The sequence below is a fragment of the Balearica regulorum genome, chromosome 28 (assembly GCF_011004875.1).
Source record: "Balearica regulorum gibbericeps isolate bBalReg1 chromosome 28, bBalReg1.pri, whole genome shotgun sequence".
NCBI classification, from domain to species: domain Eukaryota; kingdom Metazoa; phylum Chordata; class Aves; order Gruiformes; family Gruidae; genus Balearica; species Balearica regulorum.
The window spans coordinates 1394606-1417708 of record NC_046211.1 but is presented as its reverse complement, the minus strand read 5'-3'; the positions used below and the strand labels follow the sequence as shown (position 1 = coordinate 1417708).

The following is a 23103-nucleotide window of genomic DNA, read 5'->3' as shown; positions in this document are numbered from 1 at the left end:
AAAAATCCTGCGCAGCAGCCGGTTTTTCACTCTGCACACCCTGTCTAGCTCAGGTCTCGGGACCGTGTTAGAGCCGAGAGGCTCTATTACAGCCCTAAAGCAAACCACGCTGGGTGTGTGGGCTCCTTCCAGATGCTCTCTTAGAGGAGAGCATGCAGAGAGCTATAATTATACCCTGTGATCCCACCTCCATCAGCGTCAAGGCCCACGTGGCTGATTCCAAGCCTCTCTTGTCACTAACTAGAAGAAGATGCCTCCAAAAGCAGCTTCCTGCTGGCTGCACGGAGCTTAGGAACAGGAGCAGGGCCCAGACCAGTCTCCAGTGCTCAACTCCGGCGCTTTGAAGCTTTTGCCATTTTGTTTTTAAATGCTACAGAGGTTTTGTAGGTGTCTGGGCTTTAAACCATCCTGAAAAACAGATGCTTCAGGCAGCTGTAATGACAGGTCATGAGAATGCAGCTGTGCCATGAGAAGGGTCATTAATTGCATTGCTTGTTCTGGACTTAACGCTTCCATAACTGTAGTTGCTTTTTTTTAATTAAGCTGAGATGAAATTGGAGCCCAAAGATATAAAGTGTCCGAGTCCTTCAGACTCTCCAGGAAAGAACCCGATGAAGCTCCATAGCTCTAAAGCAAGAAATCCAGAAGATGCAGCAACTGACACTTTCTAAATGGGATTTTATTTCTCCTTGCACGCTTGGCGTGCCGAACACTCAGCTCTCTGCACAGTCTGGGTCAAAATAGACATGATGGAGAGAGTGTTATGTTTATAATTTTTATTGGTATAAATTATTCACTTCTCTAGGGGCTACCACATCATTATCTGTCTGCAGTAATTCTAGTGAGTCTTTGGAAATGGGGCTTTAAAGTGTTCTACTCGCCACCCCCAGTGCCTGTTCTGCTCTCAGGGGTCGCGTTAACGTCACTTTAAAGAGCTCAGATTATGCTCAGGGAAACTGGCGGCACATCATTTGATTAAATGCTCCTTAAGCCTTGTGATCTCTGGCTTCTCCTCCATCTCCAGAACCTGTCTCCCATCATTGCTGCTCTCTGTTGAGATTTGCCAGCCGAAGGGCTGCAGGGACCGAGTTCCCCTCTCTGGGTTATCAGAATTAGCCTGCTGGGCTTGCGGAGGCCGAGGAATCTTAGCCCGATGCCTAAGGAAGGCTCACGTTTCACGTTTCCAGGGCTCAGCCCTGCCTCTTCCTGCAGCTGTACCTTCACTAGAAGCGTTTCTTAGCTCTGTCTGGATCTTCCCAGCTGAGTGCTGAGCTTTCATGTCCACGCTTGGGGCACCTAACAAAGGTCCCTCTAGCTTCACTTGCTTCCCACACCCGTAGGGGCAGCTGGTCAGGGTTATTTCCTGATTTGCTGCCAGTTTTAGCCAAATAACCCATCGAAACGGTACCTAAATTGGGGCTAGCATCAGTGCTCCTGGCTCATTCTCTTCTGACAGCTAGCAAACTCCCTGCGGTGTTTGCCCTTTCTCCTTTCGTTCCCTTTTTCTTCTCTTTAAAACCACAACCAGTGGCCCCGTGGCGTTGCTCGACGGTTCGCAGAGCTGAGACGACACCTGGGTAAGCCCACGCACACGCGAGCGTGTTTCTCCCTGCTGCAAAGCGCTGGTGCGGGCAGAGTTCACACGTGTCCCCGGGGGTTTGTCGCTCCTCCCTGTCCCGTGGAAGACCCCGCAGTTGGCTCTGGGGGCCGAATGGGAGGAATCTGAGCAGAAGCTGATCTGTCCAGGAGTGCCCTCGTTTGTACTTGCTCCTGCGGAGCCTGGAAGGCCCCCCTCCCCAAAATAATTTCCCCCGCAGGTGGTCATAAGACTATTTCTTTGCCTTCTTGCCTGCTGAGAGCCTGCAATAATTGCTCTGCAAGGTGGCTGTTATCTCTAGCAGCTGCCAGTCCACATGCTCTTGGGTTCGTATCGCTCTGTAACCTCCGATCCCAGGCAATCTTGCTGAGCTCCTCGCTCCCGCGACCAGAGCCAGAGCTCGGCGGCACCGAGCGCAAGGGAAAACCGCAGCGGAGGGTGGCTCCGGGCACAGGACCCGTCCCTCCCTCCGAGCAGCTGGGAGCTTTTAACAAGCAAGGTGCTTTCATGGCTCTCTTCCCCCCCGACGCGCAGTTCGCTCCACCCTTTCTCTGAGCTCCGCGGGAGCCGGCATCTGTTCTTTCTGCTTTGAAGCTTCCCTCCTCCAGCCGTCCCCCAGGTGTGACCATCCGGCTGCACGGCAGAAGGATGACTTCCAAACGGCGAGAGAGCGAAGCGCACCTCGTGTGTGCAACGTCCCTGGCGCCTGTCTGTCTGCGTCAGAGCTGGCTGCCCTGTAAATCCTTCAGGTCTCGTCAAGTAGCAGCGAAGCCTCTTCGCTCAGGTCATAAATTCCTCCTCTTCGCGGCTGTCTGGGAACGAGAGCGGCTTTTGCAACCTCCCCTTCTCCTTCCCATCATCCGTTTTCTGTTATGTCTGATCTTTTTTGTTACATCTGGGTAATTCCAGGGGAGGAATTGGCCTTGGGCGCTGGCACAGCGCAGGACGGGTGCTCTCTATGCTGACCCTGCTTTTTTGGTGCCCTGGCCGAGGGGTAGGAGATGGGGAATGCGCGCTCCGTTGGTTATGGCTTGGGACTTAGCGTCTGGACTTTCTCATTTCTCCTCCAGATCTTATCCCTGCCCTGCTGTGCATCCTCTCTCCCTTTTTTTTCAGGCTCTCCTCCCTGGCGTCCTCATTAGTGATCTCTGACAAATGCTCGCTCCAGACAGGAGATGTTTTAGGAGATCTTTTCCAGCCAAAATCTTGATCCCTTTCCGCTGCCTGTAGCCTTGGGAAAACGGAGCTTAATGCTCTGAACTCAGCTCGCCTGCCTGGATCCCCTTCATGCCGTGCCGTCCGTGGCACCGTGCGAGCGCAGACCGACCTCTCTGTCTCTCCCCAGGTGTCCTGCAGCTCCTCCAGTCGAGGACTTCTCGCAAATTCCTGGCGTGTCGCCTCACTCCCGACATGGAAACCAAGCTGCTCTTCATGACCTCGCGGGTAATTCCCTTGTGCTCGTCCTGGGGGGTCCTGTGCCCGCACGGGGGAAGAGGACAGACGTCCCTGCCTGGTCCACGGTGCACCGGTCCTGTTCCCACGCTGTCACTGGGCACAGGGAGGGAGGGCAGAGCTTTACTGGTGCGAGTATTTCTCGCTTCTGGCATCTTAACGGCAACAGGAGGAGGAAAGGCTGATGTAGATGGGCCTGAGACATCCCTGGTATTCATTAAAAGGCACAAAACAGCTTTGCAGGGGAACATTGCTCCTGGCTGGCCGCTTTCCAAGGCGAGCGCTTTCTCTGAATGGCTGCGATGCGGTGGGTTATCGGAGCTCTGACAACAGCAGCACCGTATCCAAGAGAGGCCGGGAGCTGCGCAGCGACAGCACCGGGGTTAGCTGTTATCTCTGCTCGCACACCAGGCAGAGCTCGCTTCCCCCCTCGCTCTGCCTCCGAGGCCGCTCGCAGGGGCTGCGCCGCGCCGCACGCGCGGGGCGTGTGATCCCGTCCGCTCGGCTGGAGACGGGCCCTGCGTGAGAACGCTGCACAATGGCCTTTTTGCTTCCTCGGTCTCTCTGAAGACGCTGCCAGCGTGGGGCTGGTGGGGGGGAGCAGGGCGCGAAGCAGAGTTTGCCAAAAGAGGCAGCTTAAAGAATGGCAGACCGTGGTTCTAGCAGCCTTTCCCAAAACCTGCGTCTCTCCCTTCAGGTCCGGTTCGGCCAGCAGAAGCGGTACCAGGACTGGTTTCAGCGACAGTACCTGTCCACCCCCGATAGCCAGTCCCTGCGCTGTGACCTCATACGTTACATCTGTGGCGTGGTCCACCCCTCCAACGAGGTGCTCAGCTCCGACATCCTCCCGCGCTGGGCCATCATCGGGTGGCTGCTCACCACCTGCACGGTGAGTTGTGAGGGCCAGACCCGAAAGCGAGTCACGTAATATCCTGGGATCCCTTCCCTTGCAGGGAAAGCGGTAACCTGCTGATGCTGATGTTTCTGTTTTATGTTTATGGCCCGTCTACAAAGCGTGGGGCCTCTCCTGCCCCAGCGAGGTGCGAGAGCGTGTGCAACGAGGTGCCTCATTGGCTTCCGCTCTCTCCGCTCGGGACGTCGTCCCCTGTGCCACCCAGGACCGTGGTCTGCGGCACTTGTCAAACGGAGCAGAAGCTGCCGAGGAAACGGCTGTTGCTTTGCCCATGAACGCACAGCAGATAACACCAAGGGTTGTGTGGGGCCCAATTATATACGATTCAGGGTTGTAGCCAGGCTGCGCTTTGCAGAGCACGTGGTTTGTGTCTCCCAGGCTTTGGGGCTGCCCTGGCTGGAGCTGCTCTCAAAGCAGGCAGGTTTGCTCAAGAATTTCCCACCTTCTCTGAAAACACAGCAGCAGCGGGTACCTGGCGGGGGGGTTTCACCAGCTCTTGCCCTATCCTGTTCGTGGGAAGAACATCACCAGCCCTCACCTCGCAGCAGCAGGGCCCGGCACGTCGGGCGTGCAGAGGGGACGAGGGCTCAGCGCTGTGTTCATCAGACAGTTTGTAGTATTTCTTTTTTCTTCTCTAGTCCAACGTTGCTGCTTCAAATGCCAAACTGGCCCTATTCTATGACTGGCTCTTCTTCAACCCCGAGAAGGACAGCATCATGAATATCGGTACTCCACGGGGCGTCTTTCTTTGAATGGGCAGGGGGTGAAGAAGGGGTTAATGGCTTCCAGAGCTGGTAGAGTTAGGGGGATTGGGTGGGGAAAGCTCAAAAAATTATCTCCAAAGGGCATCAGTTCCCTCCCCTGCCCTGAACTCCTGACATTTGCTGGCTTGCAGGAGAGCTGCTTTGATAGAGCCACTTTTAATTGCGGTTTTTGTATCCGTGGTAGGGGCAAGCGTCTTCCTCGAGGTCAGGGGCTGATCCCAGAGCGTCCGTCCCCGTGCGGGGCTGTCCCAGGGCTCAGGGCACCTGAGCAAGGACTGATACAGCCGGGAGCATCACCGGGTGCCCCTGCCTGCAGGGAAGTTGGTTCTGGCCATTGTTTGAAGCCCGAGTGTTATTTAGGAGCTGGATGAGGGCAAGGGCGTGTACGAGCCAAAAGAAGGGGGTTCCCTCTGCGCTGGGTCTGAAGGAATTGGGGGGCAGAGGGGGTATGGGCATCTCTGGGGCTCTCAGCACAGGGCTCCCTGCTCTCTCCTTCCAGAGCCTGCCATTCTGGTGATGCATCACTCCATGAAGCCTCACCCTGCCATCACCGCCACGCTGCTGGATTTCATGTGCCGGGTGAGCCGCCCCTCGCTCTCCGGGGAATTTACGTGGCTTGCCAAACGAGTTGCATGACGGGGGTTGAGTGATGAGGGATGTGAAAGCAACCGCTGGGGTCTGCGCAGTCCCTCTGCCACCAGTGGGACGGGACAGTGTACGGCGAAACGGCCGCACTCTCCTCTGCTTACGCCAGCCCGCTATGCAGAGGTCACTCTCCAAAGAAAGCCGGTCACTGTGTCACCCTCAGGGGCTTGTTTTAGCCTCGGGGGCTTGTTTTAGCCTCGTACACTTGTCCGTGGTGTGGAGGAGTGGAAGTGCGTTGGACTGGAGGTCCTCCATTAGGGATTGCAGCCGGGCCCTTCAGCCGTGCTCTCCGTCGCTGGTGCAGCAGCACGTTGGTGTAGGTCAGTGCTTTTCCTCCTCTGCCAAGACAGAAGCTGGGAGCAGTCAAGTGGTGAGCTGCACAGCTCGCGGGATGCCCCTTGCTCTGTGCTGACCGGTCGTGAAGGGCAGGAACAGTTGCGGAGGCTCAGGCAAGACACAGATCTTTGCTCCCCAGAGAGTTTTGGGACAAAGACCTGTTGCCTTTCCATCACGCAGGAAGGGAATTTCATTAATCCCTACAGCTGGTGATACCGGAGCAGCAAAATAGTGCCATGTCACTGCCCCAAAGCAAACTAAAACCGACCAAACCAAACCAAAAAAGCCGTTCCCCCTTTTTTTCCTCCGCATTCCTCAGTGCATCATCTGGTCTGTTCTGCTCTGAGCCTCTTGATTGCGAAATAGGCTGCAGAGTAGCTCAGTATCCGCTGGCAGCTCTTTTAACCTCCCCTTACCTATTCGAAATTAAGGAGGGATTTTCCCCTTGCTGATCTGCTCAGAGCACAGTCAGGCACGCTGCTGCGGACGCTCGGCCAAATTATTCGTCTCTTAAAACCAGCCACGAGAGGCTTTGGTGAGTCCTCGAGGTCTCTTGATAAATCCAGTGCTGTTCTTGGAGGTCGGAGCATTGGGCCCATGTGTCATTCATTAATGGGAATGCCACTGTGGGAACACACGTAAGATTTCCCAACTCTGCAAATAAATCCTTCCAAAATTGGCTTCTGAATTGTTCCCTTTAGTATCTAATGAAATGTTTGGCCCAGTGTCATCTCCCGAGGGCAAACAGAATCTCACTGCAACGGCGGACAAGTGAGACCCATCATCTCCCTTTCAAAGGACAGCCAGGGAGCAGAGCTGGTCCTGGGGAAAACAGTGCCGAGAGCGGCCGGTTCCAGTAATTCGGTCCCAGGGAGGGCTGATGGTGTTTCTTGGAAGCGAGGTCTTTCCATGGCAGGAGCGTTGGAAGGGTTACCAATTGCATCGCTTTCCTCCCTCACGCCCAGCATGCTCTGTGTGCTCCCGTCCCCGTGCTGCCCGAATCCCAGAGCAGCTGCTGGTTTCTGGCAGAGGAACTAGGTAGAAGGTTCCTGGGATGACCCAGATTTCAGGGAGGAGTCCTCTTACTCCTTCCAGAAGCAAAGGACTGTGTGTGTGGACAGAGCTGAATGTTGTTTAGGTTGCCCTTCTCATGTTCCCCCCCTCCCGCTCCTGCAGCAGTCGCTGCTGCTTGGAGCATGGCCCTGGCGAGCCGCAGGGCTTCTCCGAGCTGGCGAGGCAGCGTCTGTGTGGTTTTCTCATCCCTGGGAGATGCACCGGCTGGCTCTCTGGGGTAGAAAAGCCAAAGGCATGGGTTGATCCCCACCCTCCTATCCCCCATCCCTGAGATGATGCACTCACAGAGCTCTCCTGCTGCCCTTCTCGGTCGAGGGCAGCTGCGATGTGGTGCTTGAATCGAGGGTCACCCAAGAAGCAGAAGGTTTCGTGGCACTAACGTGGTCGTTCTCCTGTTTTCAGATCATTCCCAACTTCTACCCTCCACTGGAGGCTCACGTCCGGCAAGGCGTGTTCAACTCTCTCACCCACATTGTGGAGAAGCGAGTCCTTGCGTAAGGCAGCCCTGAATTTTACTACGTTTATACAACTGCTGTGCACCAGTTTTCCTGGGTCTCACCAGCCTAGTCAAAACGACTTCCAGGCTCTGTAGGAGCTGCGGGGGACGTTTGTATTGTGTATGAACCATGGAAGAAGCCATAGTTGTGTCTTTATGGTGCTGAGGCTTGTCCTGAGAGCTGTTCCTTTGAAGCAAGGGAATGGGTGGGTTAAAAAAAGCTATAGCCACGCCGCTTCAGGTGAATGGAAATGTCCCCGGCCCTTTCTGGTCCCCGAGCTGAACGGAGCAGCCTTGTTCATGGTGCTCCAGCCTGCAGAAAGCTCCTGCATCAGCCAAGTTCCCCTCCCAGGAGGTAAAGACCTCTTCTCCCCTTCCCACCTGCCATCTGGTGACCCAGGTCCAAGTGAGGGAACCCCGGCTGAGCTGCAGGAGGGAAGGTGGGACCTCGTAGCTTGTGGTCCGTAACGCAAACCAAAGCCCTGACGTAAGGGAGGAGATCCCCCTGCACGTCCACCGAGGTGAAGCCACGCAGCAGGGCACCGCATCCCGGCTCTTTCTCACCCCTTTCCCTTCCTACAGACATCTGGCCCCTCTCTTCGACAACCCCAAGCTGGACAAAGAGCTCCGCGCCATGTTGAGGGAGAAATTCCCGGAGTTCTGCAGTTCGCCCTCGCCCCCCATCGAAGGTAGGGAGCTGGGGGGGCGTGGCGGAGGGCGGCTGCGGCAGGTGCTGCCTTCCCAGAGATGGGGCTTTTCCCGGCTCCCCTGCAGCAAGAGCAGCATCCGGAGGGTTGGACCGGGACGCCGGGGAGAGGAGGGCTCCGGGTGCTGGTATTTATGGATGGTTGTGGTCTCCCTTCGTCTCAGCCCTGCAGTACACTGAAGATGCACGCTTAATCGTTTCTCTCTCTGCTCCATAGGGGCTACTTAGCCTTTCTTTTCTGTAGGCTAATTGATTAACTTAATTAGGTTAAGCAAAGAGCAAGCATTTCTAACCTGTATTTAGCAGGAGAGTGCTGCTGCTTTGCCAGATCTGCTGTGTCTGTAAGCCTGTCTGGTTTTTTTTTTTTCCTGCTGCTCCGGCTGCAGGGACCCACATAACCACAAACCCTGCTGCCCCGAGCTCCTCGGCCTCGCGGAGCTGGCAAAGCCATCGCTCTGCTCAGGGACTCGGGCTTTGCTGTTGGCCTGGGTGAGGGATGAAGCACGAAGGATGCTGGGCAGCTTGGGTGGAAAATACCCTGGTCCTGCCACACTTGGCACCGAGCGGGGACGATTAAATGGGGTTGCTGGGAGTGCCCTTCCCCAGCTTGAGTATTTCAGGGTCTGACACTTGCCCGGACTCTTTTTTCCTTTTTTTTCAAAGCACTTTTATCTCTTTGCCGGAGCCTTTTTATCGGTAGAGGTGACTCGTAGGCAGAGCCTGCCCTTCCCCTCGGCTGCGCGAGGAGCCACCGTAACCTCACTTTCTGCTCTGACCCCTTTGCGTACGTTCTTGCAGTCAAGATTGAGGAACCCGTTTCCATGGAGATGGACAATCATATGTCAGAAAAGGATGACAGTTGCTATGACAACGCCGAGGCCGCATTCAGTGACGATGAAGAAGATTTGAACAGCAAAGGTGAGGAGCGCACTCAGCCGAGCGCCAATGTTCTCAAGTACTTCTGCGTCGCCGCAGCATGAATCGCTGCCGTTTGCCTCTCCGCTGGACGGTGTTTCCCTGCTGTTTTGCGGGCACCTTCCCTTCGTGATGGAGGATCCCAAGACAGCCATCTGTAAGCATAGTTCCCACCAAACCCCTTTCCCACGAGCGGCAGGAATTGCTGTGCTCGAGGCAGACCCCCTTCTTGAGATCCAGGTTTCCTTCTGCAAGGGAAGGATGTCAAGGCCGATGCTCTGCTGCTTCCCAGTCCCCGGCAGCCAGACTCAGTAGATCGGAAACAGATCTGTGCTCAAAGGGAAAGGCTGTTGGGCTTCCCCTCCTTGCCTGGTAATTCCCTAGAGCTTAAACCGTTCAAAAGTAGCGTTTTCTCCACCCGTGTGTCCTCTCTAGATGTCTTGACTAGCCTTAAGCCCCGCTGCGTGGTTGGGAATCCCTGTGGCAGATGCTGTGCCTGGATGGTTCGTTTGGGAACAGGGTGTCTCTGTTCTCAGGCAGCTGCTAATGAGGCTCAGGCCTTTAATTCCTCAGCCGCAAGGTTTTCATTACACTCGCTCCCTCTGAAAGCTCTCGAAGCCGTGGGGCTGACAAGCCTGCACGAGGCCAGAATCCCCTCTGCTCGCTCTCTGGAGCTAGAGGCATCTCAAGGGGTTCCTGGCTTTGGTGGTAGGACTCTTGCGGGCTTCCTGCCGTGCCGGAGGGTTACCCCTGCCGTGAGGAGGGGCCGCAGGCCCCAGGATGGGGGAGAGGATGGGACTTTGTCCTGCTGCACTCACTGGCTTCAGTAGTCCCATTGGTGCCCTGGCAGCTGCTTGGGGCTCCTGAGAGGGACACAGGCTCGAAAACCACGTGCAGAGAGGATTTTTGCAAAGCGGATCAGCCACCTTGTCCCATCCCTTCGTGGGCAGCTTCTTTGCGAGCGCTTCTGCTTTGGCCCTGGCGCTTTGGGAGTCTCCTGCAGTTCATTTCTGTGGCCTGGAATGAGCCTGGAGGATGAGGGTGTGGAAAAGCAGTTGGGCTATCTCAGTCCCAGAGTCCTGAACACAAGCGTTTGTGCCTCGGGTGGAGAGAGACTTGCGAGCTGGCTACGTTGGTTGAGTATGTTGAAGGACAGGCAAAGCGTCAGGTTTAGAAACTGGACTGAACGGGAACCACAATTCTGGACACCCCCTGCGTTTCGATCCCATCCCAGCTTCCTGTGACCTGGACACGTCTTTAAAGGGTGAAGGGAAGATGTGAGGCTGGACCGCACGCTGGGGACATGCTGCGTGTCCTAGAGGGGTGACCGGCCCCGCTTCAGCCCCACACAAATCCTGCTGTTAGGACAGAGATTGCCTCCGGTACTACTTAGACGTAGCTGCTTGGGAAAATAGACTTTTCCACTTTGCTTTCTTTGTTGCAGGGAAGAAGAGGGAGTTCAGGTTTCATCCCATCAAAGAAACCATTGTGGAGGAGCCCGTTGATATCACGCCATTCCTGGACCAGCTGGATGAGTCACTGAAGGATAAAGTCCTGCAGCTGCAGAAAGGAAGGTTGGTATCGTTTGGTCGCGTTAACGTTTCATCTTGATCTCTTCAGGGCAATGACACACGGGACCTTTTAGTCCCGTTGTGCGGTGCTGTTTGCTCCGGAGCCTTTCTCTCAGAGCTAACGCAATCTTGTGGCTTGTCTCCCTTTGACACGGGGAGGGTCCTCCTGCACACTTCCCGCAGGAAATGTCCAGGTGGTTTTGAAAAGTGCTGGGTTAAGAGCCTGGTAATCTGTCCTTGGGACCGGCTGAGACCAGGACACAACGGCGATTTGCTGGAGGCTGCAGCATTTCTCTGAATCGGTGACAGGAAGGCAAAAGGCCCTGAGTTTCACCCTTCTCCGCTGTTGGATTGACGAGGGGAGGCCGCCTAGGCCCTTGGGGCTGTTGCTGCCTGGGAGTTTCGGTACATCTCTGCATGGGGCGCGTTCCCTGCCGACAGAGGCGTACCTATATTTGCCTGTTCTCTGGACTTCCCCACCTCCACTCTTGATTTTCAGTGACCTTGGAATTAATTCCATCTAAGGAAGGTTAAAAAAAGCTCTTGCTTTGCAGACCTTGGCATAGTAGACTGATTTAAGGTAATTTATGGCTTTAAGTGCATTTAATCTTATGCTTTTAGTCATTTAATTTGTTTGTTTTGCTGCAGACAACCTCGAGCACTTTTTATAAGTAGGTGCTGCAGCAGTGCAGCGTGTTCTTCCAGGGCTGGATCTCTGCGTGCCTTCCTCTAAGCCTGGCACCAACACAAAAGCAGAGCCTCCCCCCCCACTCTCAGGTCCTGGGGGGGGTCCCAAGCAGAGCCAGCTCAGCACAAAGTCCCCTTGTCCCTGCTTTTCGGTATCTTCCTATGTAACTTGGATTTCCTCTTGTTTTTGTGCTCCAGCGATACGGAAGCTCAGTGTGAGGTCATGCAGGAAATCGTGGATCAAGTCCTGGAGGTAACCGCACAGACCCGGAGCGACGCTGCTGCCTAACTGTGAAACCAGAGCGGCCGGAGTGGGGTGGGCCGGGCAGCTCCCGCTCTGCACAGCTCTGCCCTGAGAGCTGCGTCTGAAGGAGGGACGCAGAAGCCTGAGGACGCTCGAATCCTAAATGGGTTCAAAATGGCGCTGGGCAGCTCTGTCCGTGGTTGTTAAACGCATCCCCGAGCTGCTGCTTGCTGGAAGGGTCTAGCAGGGGAAGATCACTCCGTCCATGCTCTGTTTCCTTATATCCCATCCTAAATGTCCCAGTAGTTGCTCTCGGACGGGACGCTGGGTGAGGCACGCTCGCGTTTTCACACCGCGCGGCTGCTGTAGTGTCTTGCGGAGCTTCTGGCGGTTTCTGCGTGTGCCGTGGGATGCTCCCTTGCTTTTGCTGGGCTTTGTGCTCAGGAGAGGCTGCAACAAACCCTGCCCAGCAGAAGAGCTGCAGATGTTTTCCAGGAGCTGAGTGTTCGTGGGAGGTTGCATCCCCTGCCTCTAATCAGCTCCCTTTAGAGTCAAGTGGCCTTTTAGCACACGAGAGCTGTTTCTCCGCTCTGTTGGAACACAGGAAAAGGGCTTGCCAGAGTGTAAATCCTCGTTGCCAAGAGCCTTCGGTCCCTGTTAGCCCTTTGCAGAGGGAGAGCCGAGCTCAGTGAATTACTAACCATTAGAGGATAAGTGGACCACAGTGATTGTGAAGTGCCTCAGAGCTGGACGTCAATTAAGGGCTTGTCTTGCCGATGAGCAGCTCCTGGTGCTGCAATACAGCAGCAAAATGGCTTCTGAGCAGCTTGGGGTCCGTTCCCCTCAGCAGCGACTCTGCTGTGTCCCTTCTAGCTGTACCTGTGCTGGGCAGGCAGGGTTTGAGCTTGTGCTTTCTCCTCTCATTCCTTCCTTTCTCTTTACTAGGAGGACTTTGACTCGGAGCAGTTATCAGTGCTCGCATCCTGCCTCCAGGAGCTATTTAAGGCTCATTTCCGTGGTGAGGTTTTGCCAGAAGAAATCACGGAGGAGTAAGGATCTATTTTTTTTTTAAATTTATTTTTTTGTGTCTCATCCTTTCACACTGGGACTTGGGCTTTTCCCAGTAAAACATTCACCATTTTCGGAAGGCTGTGCCGAAGCCAGCAGCTTCCCCTATGAAGCAATCCAGAGTTCACAAGCGGTCAGCGTGGAGCTGGTCAACAGTTGTCATATCCAGGGCTCGAAAGAGACCATTTTCCTTGGTCCTGCCACAGGTCCTTGTGTCAGAACTCAGTTTAGGTGATGCTCTGGTGGCTTCTGACAGTCTGACCCAGGCACGTAGAGTCCTAAATACTCCATCCATCCCGTCTGTACTCGCACAAACCAGCACCATATGCTCTTCTTCCGGGATTTTGTTGGAACAGGGCTCGGAGTCCGAACTGCTGGATTCTGTTAGCAGGACTGTTCCCGTCTCCTCGTTAGCTAGGGCTAATCCTTGATGGCCCCAGGACCACAGCGAGCAAGGTCCGGGGCTGTTTCCCTGCTGTTGCGCGGAGGGAAGGGACACGTAGAGCTCTGACTGTTGCGTTTGTCCCGCAGGTCTCTGGAGGAGTCGGTGGGGAAGCCTCTCTACCTAATATTTAGGTATGTTTTTTCTGAAATGTTTGAATAATCTAGTTAGGGCTTGCTTGTTTACTTCCTGACCGCCACCGTGGGTGAACCCTGTGGGTCTAATTCTGCCGTGCCCCTGCTTGCCCCAGGGCTGATCCCAGAATCAGAAGAGTTTATTGCTTCATTCTGTCCACGTCGTGTTTTGTTTAGTAGACTTAAAATACAGGAAAGTCACAGCTCCTTTGGTCATTTGTGGAAGCCTGGCATCCCTGAGTAACTGAATTTTGCTGGGTCCTCTGCAGCAGGGGTGGGAGAGGTAGCCCCCGGGTCCAGCACCGAGAGCAGGCGGCCAGGACCGTCTGGTACTGGGAGCTGGGTTTCCCTGCAAGCTGCCGGTCCTCGTCCTTAGCGGAGAAGCTCGTGCGTGGTGTCCCGTGTAACGTAGCTGTCTCCCTGTCCTGTGCTCCCCAAGGAACCTCTGCCAGATGCAGGAGGATAATAGCGGTTTCTCACTGCTGCTGGATCTCCTGTCGGAGCTCTATCAGAAGCAACCCAAGATCGGCTACCACCTCCTGTACTATTTAAAAGCCAGGTAGGCCAGAGCGGGGATTGAGGGGAAGAGGCCAAGCTTCGCCACGGGGACGACAGGCTCCTCTCACCCGGGCGCGTCTCCTTCTAGCAAAGCTGCGGCAGGGAAGATGAACCTGTACGAGTCCTTCGCCCAGGCCACGCAGCTGGGGGACCTGCACACGTGCCTGATGATGGACATGAAGGCCTGCCAGGAAGACGACGTACGGCTGCTCTGCTACCTCACCCCCTCCATTTACACGGAGGTAAGGCGCCCGCCGGGCACCCCAAAACCCCCGTTCGGATGTACGGGGCATCCCCTCGCCTTCCTGCCGGCAGGTTTGCTTCTGAGCTTCAGGCCTGTTACACAGCAGCAGAGAAGCCATAAAACCTAGAAAAAATTTTGTCAGGCTGAGCACAAACACAGCCTCCATCCATCCCCCCCGGCCAGCTTAAATGGGGGGGGGGGGCGGATCAGCGTGCTGCCATCGAGATCGATGTTCAGCCGTCGTCCTCCCTGCGTACAGCCCCATTAAAACCTGACGTGGGTTGCGAGCTACTAACCTTGCTGTCCCGGCTTCATCTCGTGCACGTGCTTGGCTCCCAGCACAGCGTTGTCTGCGCTCCCTGGTTAAAGAGGTTTTGCTCTCTGCTGCTTTTCTTCTGGTGAAGGCTCCGAGCAGACGTGTCAAAGTCGGGGGAAGCAGCGTTCGGAACGAGTTCTGCTGCCTGCCCCGAACCCTTGGGTTTAATGAAAGGTTTTATTGCTTTCAGCACTCGGTGCTGAGGTGGAGCCAGCTGGACTTAGCAGAGAGCACGTTTGGAACGAGGAGCCAGGCATCTGCACCAGATAGGTCACAGCTCGGTCCCAATTCACGCAGCCTTGCCTGGGTCTTGGACAGAGCTGCTGTTGCTTTCCTGCTGCCGGGATGCTGTCGAGCTCTCTCACAGCCCCGTGCGGGCTTCAGTCTTTTATTTGAAATGGTTGCAGGGTGGAGGCTGCTTCCAACAAGCATCCAGCAATCGCCCAGCTTCAGGGAGCGGTGCTGGGGGTTGGAGAAGAGGGGAGGGGGTCACGGTTCTGCGTGTACTTTCTCATTCCCTGGGAGGAATGAGCTGCCTCCCCCCCACCTCCTCCTCCTCCCTCCTTTCTGGCTGGTTCAGCAGGAACATCTGCCGGGTGTTGAGGCTGTCCAGCCCCATTCCTCAGGAGCTTCTGGGGGGGAAAGGGGTACAGCAACAGCCTGGGGAGGGGAGAAAAACCTGCACGAGAGCAGGCACCGTGCCACGCAGCAGCACGGTGCGTGCTCCGGGGGGCAAATCCCGGCGTAAAGCAGCAGCTGGATCCCCTCCCTGGTCCTTTGGGTTTAACAACCTCCCTCCCCAAAGGGGGGTCAGGCCGTTCCTGCCCCCGTGGGCGTAGTGACCAGCTCGAGTCAGGCAGAATGTCCCGAGAACAGCCTGTCTGGACAGCCAGATCCGAACGGTGCAGCCATAGCTTGCTGCCGCCAATTTTCCTGGCCTTTTGCCCCACGTGTTGATTTTTATTTTTTATTTTTTTTATATTTCCTCGCAGCACTGCGTAACGCACGAGGCCCTGGAACGGCGAGCAAAGCCTAGCGAGGATAGGGAAAAATGGGGAGTTTTAACCGCTCTGGTCTGGCTGACTCCTGCCACCCGCAGTCGAAGCAGCCTGACTCCTCGCGCAGCTTCGCTCGGTCCAGATGGTTGGTGTCAGCTGCATCTCACAGATGTGCTGGGCACTGGCTCGCAGCAGCCTGCCGGCGCGCTGCCTCGCAGCCCTCGGCCCTCTCGAGCAGCGAGTGAACCTGCCTTGCTCCGGGCTGTGCGCAGAAAACAGCCCGTCAACCCTCCTGCGCTTTCTTGGCTCCTTTTCCCCACTCAGCCGCTTCCTCCCCCCCCCCCCCCCGTTGTGTTTAGGAAGTGGTGCTGGTTCTGGTCCAGCCCTCGGCGAGCCGTCGGGTCAGGCAGGGCGATGCTGCCCCTTGCAAGGAGAAACGTGTGCGTGCGTCCGAGCCTGAACCGCGGAGGAGTTTTGCCTCAGCTGTGAGGACAGGAGCTTTTCGCTGGCCTCTCCCTCGTGTCCTTTCCTGAGCCCTGCCTTGCTTTTTGTACTCTTCCAGTTCCCAGATGAGACCCTACGAAGTGGCGAGCTGCTGAACATGATTGTAGCCGTCATAGACTCATTCCAGGTAAGGAGGGGACCGCTGTCTGGGGTGGGAGGCAGCACGTTCCTGAAGCAGCAGCACTTTCCTCCGCTCCCAGGACATTTAAACCTGAAATAGCCCATCCGCGGGGGATGCAGGGCAGCGCTCTGCTTGTTCAGTCCTTCTTTCCCCCCCCCCCGCCTTCTTGAGTTGAGGTATTTGGCTTTGCAAAGAGGAGCCCCAAAACCTCCGGGTATCTCTTTCCCTTGAGGAACTGCGGTATCGGGAGGCTGTGAATCCAAGCTGCTGCTTTCAAGGGATCTCCCTGGCCCCGAGCTGCAGCCGGCGCGCTGAGAAATTTGCCTGGGTTTGCTCCGATCCCTCCTGAGTTGCAGGCATCAGCAAAAAGCACCGCCGCAGCCAGCGCTGCTGCGGGCGATCGATGATGATAATGATTAATAAACCCCTTGGCGGGGAGGTGCTTGGTGCTGCTGGGAAGATGCAAAGCTCCAGGCAGTATTACAGCGGGCACGTGTGCAGGAAAGGTGCGGGCAGCACGTCCCCTGCTGCCCGCCGGCCGGCAAGGCTGAAATCGCGCCCGGCTCTTCCCGTCCTGGTGGGAGATCCGCTGCAGGCTCAGCAGGCTAACGAGCGGAAGGCCAAGCCCTCGTTAGACCCTCCTGGAAGGAACCTTTCCCCATGGTCACGCTGAGTTGCCATGAGCAACCCAAAAATAGTCGCGGCGAAAGCTGGGGGCGGGGAGGTGGGCACCGGCAAGAATGCTGTACTGCGTGTTTCTGCTGTCTAGGCTCGTCTGGAGCGTGATCTGCTGATAACCCTTTAACTCGCCCTATTTATACACCATTCCTGGCCAGTCGTGCTTTTCCCAGCTGCTCAGGGGCCAGAACGCCTCGCCAGCAAGTTTTGTTTGGCAGGCTGGAGCCGAAGCTGGGTACAGGAAAGGTTTGAGTCATGATGCCCTGACCCACCCCCCCCCAGCTCAGCCCTGCTCTCACTCCTCTGCTCCTGGGCTCTGCCCCACGCTGAAACGCAAAGGTTTTGTTTTTCCCAGCAGAGGCCCGTAGCGTTTCCTCTCCCCTCCCTTCTCCAATTCCTTCGTTCCTTCCTGTTATTCTTCATCTGTTTCCCCACGATGCTCTGGCTGCGTGGCCCCCCTGTGCCCGGCTCACGTGGGGTCTGCGTGCCTCCGGCACCCTGCGCCCGAGCAGGCTGGACCCAGAGGCCGAGGAGCAGGGAGGAAGGTAGATGAGAGCCGAAGCGTGCTCTGGAGCTGAGTCTGTCAGCGCGGGAGCGGCGAACGGTGCTCCGCAGCTCCCGTCCCCGCACCGGTGCAGCCCGGGTGGGCTCCCTGTGCGTCCCGTCCCCCCCTGCCTCCGCTCCCACCTCTCCCAGGGACGAAGGGGGTGAGTCAGCGCAGGAAGCACCACGCGTCTGGGTAGTGTCAGCTCCTGTCCTGCAGACCGGGGACGGTCCAGGCCCCCCGAGCAGAGAGGTCTGGGGTTGTCGGAGCTTTCCCGGCAGGCTGCCGAGCCCTCCCCGCTGCCAGCCCTCACGTGGGCTTTGTGCATCCATCGGCAAACGCCTGGCTCCGAGCGCTCCTGGAGCACAAGGAGCGGGTCCCCGGCGCTCGTGCGGCAGCCGAGCTCTCCGAACAGGGCGACACCATCCCACTCGCCCTGGCCCAGCCTGCGGGGATCTGCTGTCTGTCCTGCGTGACGCTGGCTCCCCGGCCTGGGTGTTGATGTGTGAAACTATTAACCTCTCATTACTATTTTGCTTCTGCCGGTCCCTCGCAACAGCTGCCTCTCCCTGGAGCTGCTTAACCCAGCTCTGATTTATGAGCCACCTGCAGTCCACGGGGTTTCTGGGACTCCCCGCTGGATCCCTGCTCTTGCGGAGATGGCTGATGTTGGCAGAGCAACAGCTCCCCTGCTTGCTTTCCAGACCTGCCCGGTGGTTCCTCACATCAGAGGGCTTCTGCAGAGCCCCAGCGTCCCTCTAACCCCCTTTTCTCTGCCGCCCAGTTGCAGGAGCTGGTGTGCCACGTGATGATGGGCAACCTCGTCATGTTTCGGAAAGACTCGGTGCTCAACATCCTGAGTGAGTAGCACTCCCGCAGGCACGAGCGCATCTCGGGGAGGTTGAAGCAGGGCGGTTCCCCGGGCATCCCGTTTTGCAGAGAGACCCCCAAACCCCTGGAAAGGGAGAAGGCTGCAGCCTTCATCACGGCTTCGCCCTTTGCGATCGGGAGGGCCGTGCTAGGTCAGCAATGCCGCACGTGGAAGAGCCCTGCAGAAGCTGGCTGCCCACGCAGCGTCCGAGAGAGGCTCTTGGGCTGGCGGCGTTACGCTGAGGTCTGGATTTCCTCATGGTATTATTGCCGCTGCTTAAAGGATCACTGCCCTAAACTGGATTGTTAGATTTAGCGGTGTGATCCAAGCTGTGCGCTCTAATGGGTTTTACCAGGCTGGCTGTACGATGGCTTGGGCGCCCTGGCTCCCCGCAGTGCCAGGCAAAGTGTAATCCAGGGCTCTGCACATCTGCAGCGTGCCCGGGCAGAGGGGGAGGAAAAAAAAAAAATAGAAAAACCGCAAAAGAGGAAAGTCCTGAAATCTCCCCCGGCTCTGCAGCCTCTCCACGTGGTCCCAGCTGCTGCGTCTCCAGGGATGTGAACTTGCCCTGGTGCAAAGCTGCGGTTAGCGCTGAGCAGCCGGCTGTTCCCCGCCGTGCAGCAGCTGATACGGCCGCCTTTCTGGGGACGGCTGTAAGCTCTTCTCCCAGCGCAGCAGGGCTGAGGGCAGCTGGGAGGTGATGGCCAAAGGGTGGTCAGAAAGGTTGCAATCAGGATTTCCCTTCATTTTCTGTTGACTGTGACAGTCCAAGAGCAAAAAAAGTCCTCGCTGCTGTTTAGTCTGGCCCTTGGACCACCCTGAACTAACAGAGCAAGCCTCTGCCAGGACCACGGTCCCCTTAGCCGCTGCGTACGAAGGCCGGTGCCCACGATCTCTCCCTCGTGGCGTTCCTCGCCTTTCCCCCGTCTCCCGCCCGGGATCACCAGCAGGTGACCCGCTTCCCCCTTGTAGCTTTTTAATTGGACTCGGGCTCGTATCTCTGCGAGCCCCTGACTGTCGTACAGTGGAAAAGCCCTTTCCGTCTCCAGCCGAGGCCGCGTTCTGCCCGCGTGTGCCCTGTGGCTCCCGCCCCGCAGCCCGAGCCGGCCGTGGCAGTTTTGGGCAGAGCCAACGCGGAGAGCTCGGCGCATGGGGACCATCGAGTGTTTCCGGAGAGAAGCCCCGTCACCCTGATCCCATGGCCGCCTAGATCCAGCCTTGGTGTTACACAAGCTGCAAGCAGCAGTCTAAGCCCATTAATTAACAACAGCCTCGTTAATTCTCTTCCTCTGAGCCCCGAGCAGCTGCTTTAGTGACTTTGCAGCTCTGCCACCCGTGCCTCAGCTGGCAGAACCTGCCCCGGTGCCACCTGCCAGGTCCCGGAGCCCCCGCTCGGCCTCGGCACACGCGGCGCTGCCCGTGTTGCTCATGCAGCTGCCCTGGCACGGTGCGAAGCCCGACGCGCGCAGCAGCGGGGTTTTTGGGCACCGTGCCCGTCCCCAGTGCTCTGCTCCGGGCTGGAGGGGTGGGTGTCACGCCGGGCAGGAGCAGTGCCGTCCCTGGGACAGCCTGCGGCGGCTCTGGCAGTTGCCCGCCGTGCCTCCGGGCGCCGTGCAGCGTCCCTCACCGTCCTGTGCTTCCTCCTAGTTCAAAGCCTGGACTGGGAGACCTTCGAGCAATACTGCACCTGGCAGCTCTTCCTCGCGCACAGCATTCCTCTGGAGACCATCATCCCGATCCTGCAGCACCTCAAATACAAAGGTGAGCTGTCCCCTGCACCGGAGAGGCGCGGCGCCGGACCGCGGCAACCGCGAGCTCCTGCGCTGAGGATGTCCTTTCCTTTGCAGAGCACCCTGAGGCGTTATGCTGCCTGCTGCTGCAGCTGAGGCGAGAGAAGTAAGTGCCGCGGGGCTGCGCCACGTTCTGCAGAGGGGCCCGTGGCGGCTTTCTCGAGCACCGTCGGCGTGGCGGGGACAAGGGGATGCCGCCTGCTCCGGCTTGGGCCGCTTGAGAAGCGAGACGTGGGGAAAAGCCCTCTGACCGGCAGCTCCCCGGCTCGCTCTGGGTGCGAGTCCTGTCCTGGAGCCCCTGGGGACAGAGGAGGGTGAACACGCGTGACGAGACCCCGGCCATAGCACCCTTCCCAAAGGCAGCAGCTCCCTGCCGTGCCTCGGCTCCAGGAGCACCGAGTGCCGACGGGCTGTTTGTCTTCCACCTTGCACGTCCCCGAGCCCGTTATTTAACGGAGAGCGGGCTGTCACCGGCCTCCCCCGGGGCGCAGCGTTAGAGCTGCCTTGGCATCGATCTACGATGTCTCTGCCTGCTCGGGTGGATTGGCCGCATCCCGCCACTCTGAGTGAAGAGCACTTTATTTGTTTTCATTAATGCAGTGCACGAGGCTGGCTAATCTAATCCCAGCTCTGAATTGCGTTAGGGAAAAGCCCGCGATGACGGAGAGCGCAGGGGCAGCGCTTTTCCTACGGCGGGGAGGGAGCCGGGCGGTACGGGCTGGGCAGGGAGCTGGGTGGCAGCCGGTCCCCGGGAGGATCGCTTGCCAGCAATTTCGGGGAAGCAGAGGAGGCTGAACGCTGCCTGTCATCCCCTGAGCCAATGCTGCTGGGGCTGCCCAAGAGCGTGCGGGTCCCAGGCGGGGTTTGGGGAAGCTCAGTCCCATCCCGGGGTGTGGGGGGGTCACGTCCCTGTGCCGGGTCCCTCACGGTACGGCAGCTCCGCAGAATTGTCACATCCGGGTCTGAAGTTTCCCATCAGGCTCACGTGGGCGGCAGAGGCTGCGGGGGGGGACCCCAGCTGCCCCGGGGTGCGAACCCCTCATCCTTCCTCGTGCCCTTCCCCGTTTGCCGCAGGCCCAGCGAGGAGATGGTGAAGATGGTGCTGAGCCGGCCCTGCCACCCCGACGACCAGTTCACCACGAGCATCCTGCGGCACTGGTGCATCAAACACGACGACCTCCTGGCCGAGCACATCAAGTCGCTGCTGATCAAGAACAACAGCCTACCACGAAAACGCCAAAGGTGAGGGGCCGGGGCCGGCGCAGCATCTCCCCCTGCTCCCCCCCCGGGACCGCCCCGCCGCCGGGAGCCGGTGACGGACCCTGCCTCGTGCCCCGGCCGAGATGCCGCGTGCCGTCGGCACGGCGCCGGTGTGTCGGCCCGTCCTGCCGGTTACGCCGTCGTCTCCTCGAGGTCGAGGCGGTGCCGCTGCCCGCCCACGAGCTGACGCGCAGCCAGAGCCCTGAGCGAGCGCCTCTGCCGCAGAGCCGTGCGGGAGGCTGCTCCTTGATCTCGCCCGCGCTGACATCCGGCCGGCAAGACCCTTTTTTATGCCGAGCCCGTTACCCGAGCGGCGTGGGGAAACGCTTTCGGCTGCACTGCGAGCAGTGCCAAGCCTCGGCGCTGCCGTGCCGGCCAGGCAGGCCCCTCTCCTCGGCCCCGCTGTGCCCGCCTGGATGTTTCCAGAGCATCTTTTGGTGGAAATAATCTTCCAGACGCGGTTCACTTGATCTCTGCCGGGACGCTGCTGCCTCCGGGGTGGATGGGGTCGGGGTCTGTCGGTGCAGCGGGACTAAAGGACGCGGCTGGGCCGAGCTGTAGCCGGTGGAGGTTAAATCCCAGCTCCCCAGGGCAAGGTTCCCGATCCCCCGCCGTCGGAGGGAAGGGGCAGAGGGCTTATTCCCGGCCACCCGCTGTGGGCAGAGCTCTGGGTGCTGGAGGAGGCGGCTGGACCTCAGCACCGCGGGCTGTGGGAGAGGAAAGGAGAGAGCACGGGATGGTGGGGCTGGTCCCGCAGCGCTGTGCCGGCTCCTGGCCGTGGTGGCACCCGGGACGCCTCACCCCAACCCCACGGAGTCCCTCGGCAGGGAGGCAGGAGCTCCCCGCCTGATTTCCCAGCCTTTTATCCGGCCTCAAAAGAGCGACATCGGGCTGTGAGGCAGCCTCTGCCCTCGGCGCAGCCGTCACCTGCCCATGGCGAGAGGTGCCCGGTTGCTGCTCTCTGCTCCGTGCCGGCTCCCGGCAGCGCCGGGTACGACCAGCCCCACCGGCAGCCCCTCAGCACCGCAGTCTGCGTTACGGGGAGGTGACGGGGTCCTGTGCGGCCCCTTCCCGCAGCCCTTTGCTGGAGTAGGAAGGACATCTAGTGTCCTGGGAATGCAGAGCAGCCACCGCGCTCCCACCGCAGCGAGGGGACCCCCCACCCAGCACCACCACCCCGGTGGCGCGGGGCTGGGTCACGGCCAACCGCTCGGATGGGGCCTTGCCGGGAGATTCGCCATGGCCGGCATCTCCCTGGTGCTCCCGGAGCACGCCGACACCGGGAGAGCTGCCGGTCCCACCGGCCTCTCGGCCGCCTCTGGGTGCCCCCCCGCCTCCACTTTCCGAAGAGGCTGCCTGGGAATTCTGTGCCTTCATCTGTTCCTCTCCGTTAATTAACGGCTTTTCGCGGCTGAACAACGCAGCTATTTTCACTGCGTTGCTGTTCCGGGATCCGAGCCCTATCCAGGTCTAATCCCCGCTAATTAACGGACGGCCAGCTGAGGCCCCGGCTGTTGGCAGCACCCCGGGTGCTGGCACCGTGCACCGTCCTGCGGCCGAGGCTCAGCGCGGGGCGCTCGGTGCTCCCCAGAGCTGCCAGGGATGGAGACGGCCAGCACCCTGGGCAGGATTTATCCCCTTAATCCCCGGGCTGGAGCAGGACACGCAGACCAGCCCCAGGGGACCCCACATGTGCCGGAGCCGGAAAATAGATCCCGTGCTGCTCCCCCCATCCCCAGGGCCCCCTCCCTGCCCCGCCTCGGCGTTATCTGTGCCCCCCATTTTCTTGGGGGTTTGGGGGTGCTGCTGCAGGGCCGTGGTACTCGGTTCCCCCGCAGACGGGGGCTCCCGCAGCCTGTCTTTGGGGGTACAAGCTAGGGGGGGTGTTCTGGGGGGGGTGAGCGGGGCGGGGGGGGGACCCAAGCGTGCACTAACGGGGGCTGCTCCTCTGCCCTCAGCCTGCGCAGCTCCAGCAGCAAACTGGCCCAGCTCACCCTGGAGCAGATCCTGGAGCACCTGGACAACCTCCGCCTCAACCTGACCAACACCAAACAGAACTGTACGTACCGCCACGACCAGGGACGGGCCCCGGCGCCGCAGCCGCTGCCCAGCGCCATCGCCGTGAGGTGTCCCCGCGGCACTACGTGGGAACTGGGATGATGCTTGGGATACTGG

The 23103-nt window shown here is 58.6% G+C and overlaps 1 protein-coding gene across 1 annotated transcript in view; it reads left to right on the top strand.

The window, feature by feature from the left end:
• Window positions 1-23103, top strand: part of INTS3 (integrator complex subunit 3) — a 41267-nt gene that overhangs the window by 16668 nt on the left and 1496 nt on the right. The window contains exons 9-27 of the mRNA XM_075736892.1: window positions 2943-3040; window positions 3747-3938; window positions 4601-4688; window positions 5226-5305; window positions 7184-7275; window positions 7860-7966; window positions 8782-8901; window positions 10343-10472; window positions 11355-11409; window positions 12346-12449; window positions 13000-13044; window positions 13484-13603; window positions 13691-13844; window positions 15723-15791; window positions 17792-17867; window positions 19526-19639; window positions 19726-19774; window positions 20743-20910; window positions 22887-22987. Coding sequence (XP_075593007.1) covers window positions 2943-3040; window positions 3747-3938; window positions 4601-4688; window positions 5226-5305; window positions 7184-7275; window positions 7860-7966; window positions 8782-8901; window positions 10343-10472; window positions 11355-11409; window positions 12346-12449; window positions 13000-13044; window positions 13484-13603; window positions 13691-13844; window positions 15723-15791; window positions 17792-17867; window positions 19526-19639; window positions 19726-19774; window positions 20743-20910; window positions 22887-22987 — 1962 coding nt within the window. The remainder of the gene's footprint in view (window positions 1-2942; window positions 3041-3746; window positions 3939-4600; window positions 4689-5225; window positions 5306-7183; window positions 7276-7859; window positions 7967-8781; window positions 8902-10342; window positions 10473-11354; window positions 11410-12345; window positions 12450-12999; window positions 13045-13483; window positions 13604-13690; window positions 13845-15722; window positions 15792-17791; window positions 17868-19525; window positions 19640-19725; window positions 19775-20742; window positions 20911-22886; window positions 22988-23103) is intronic.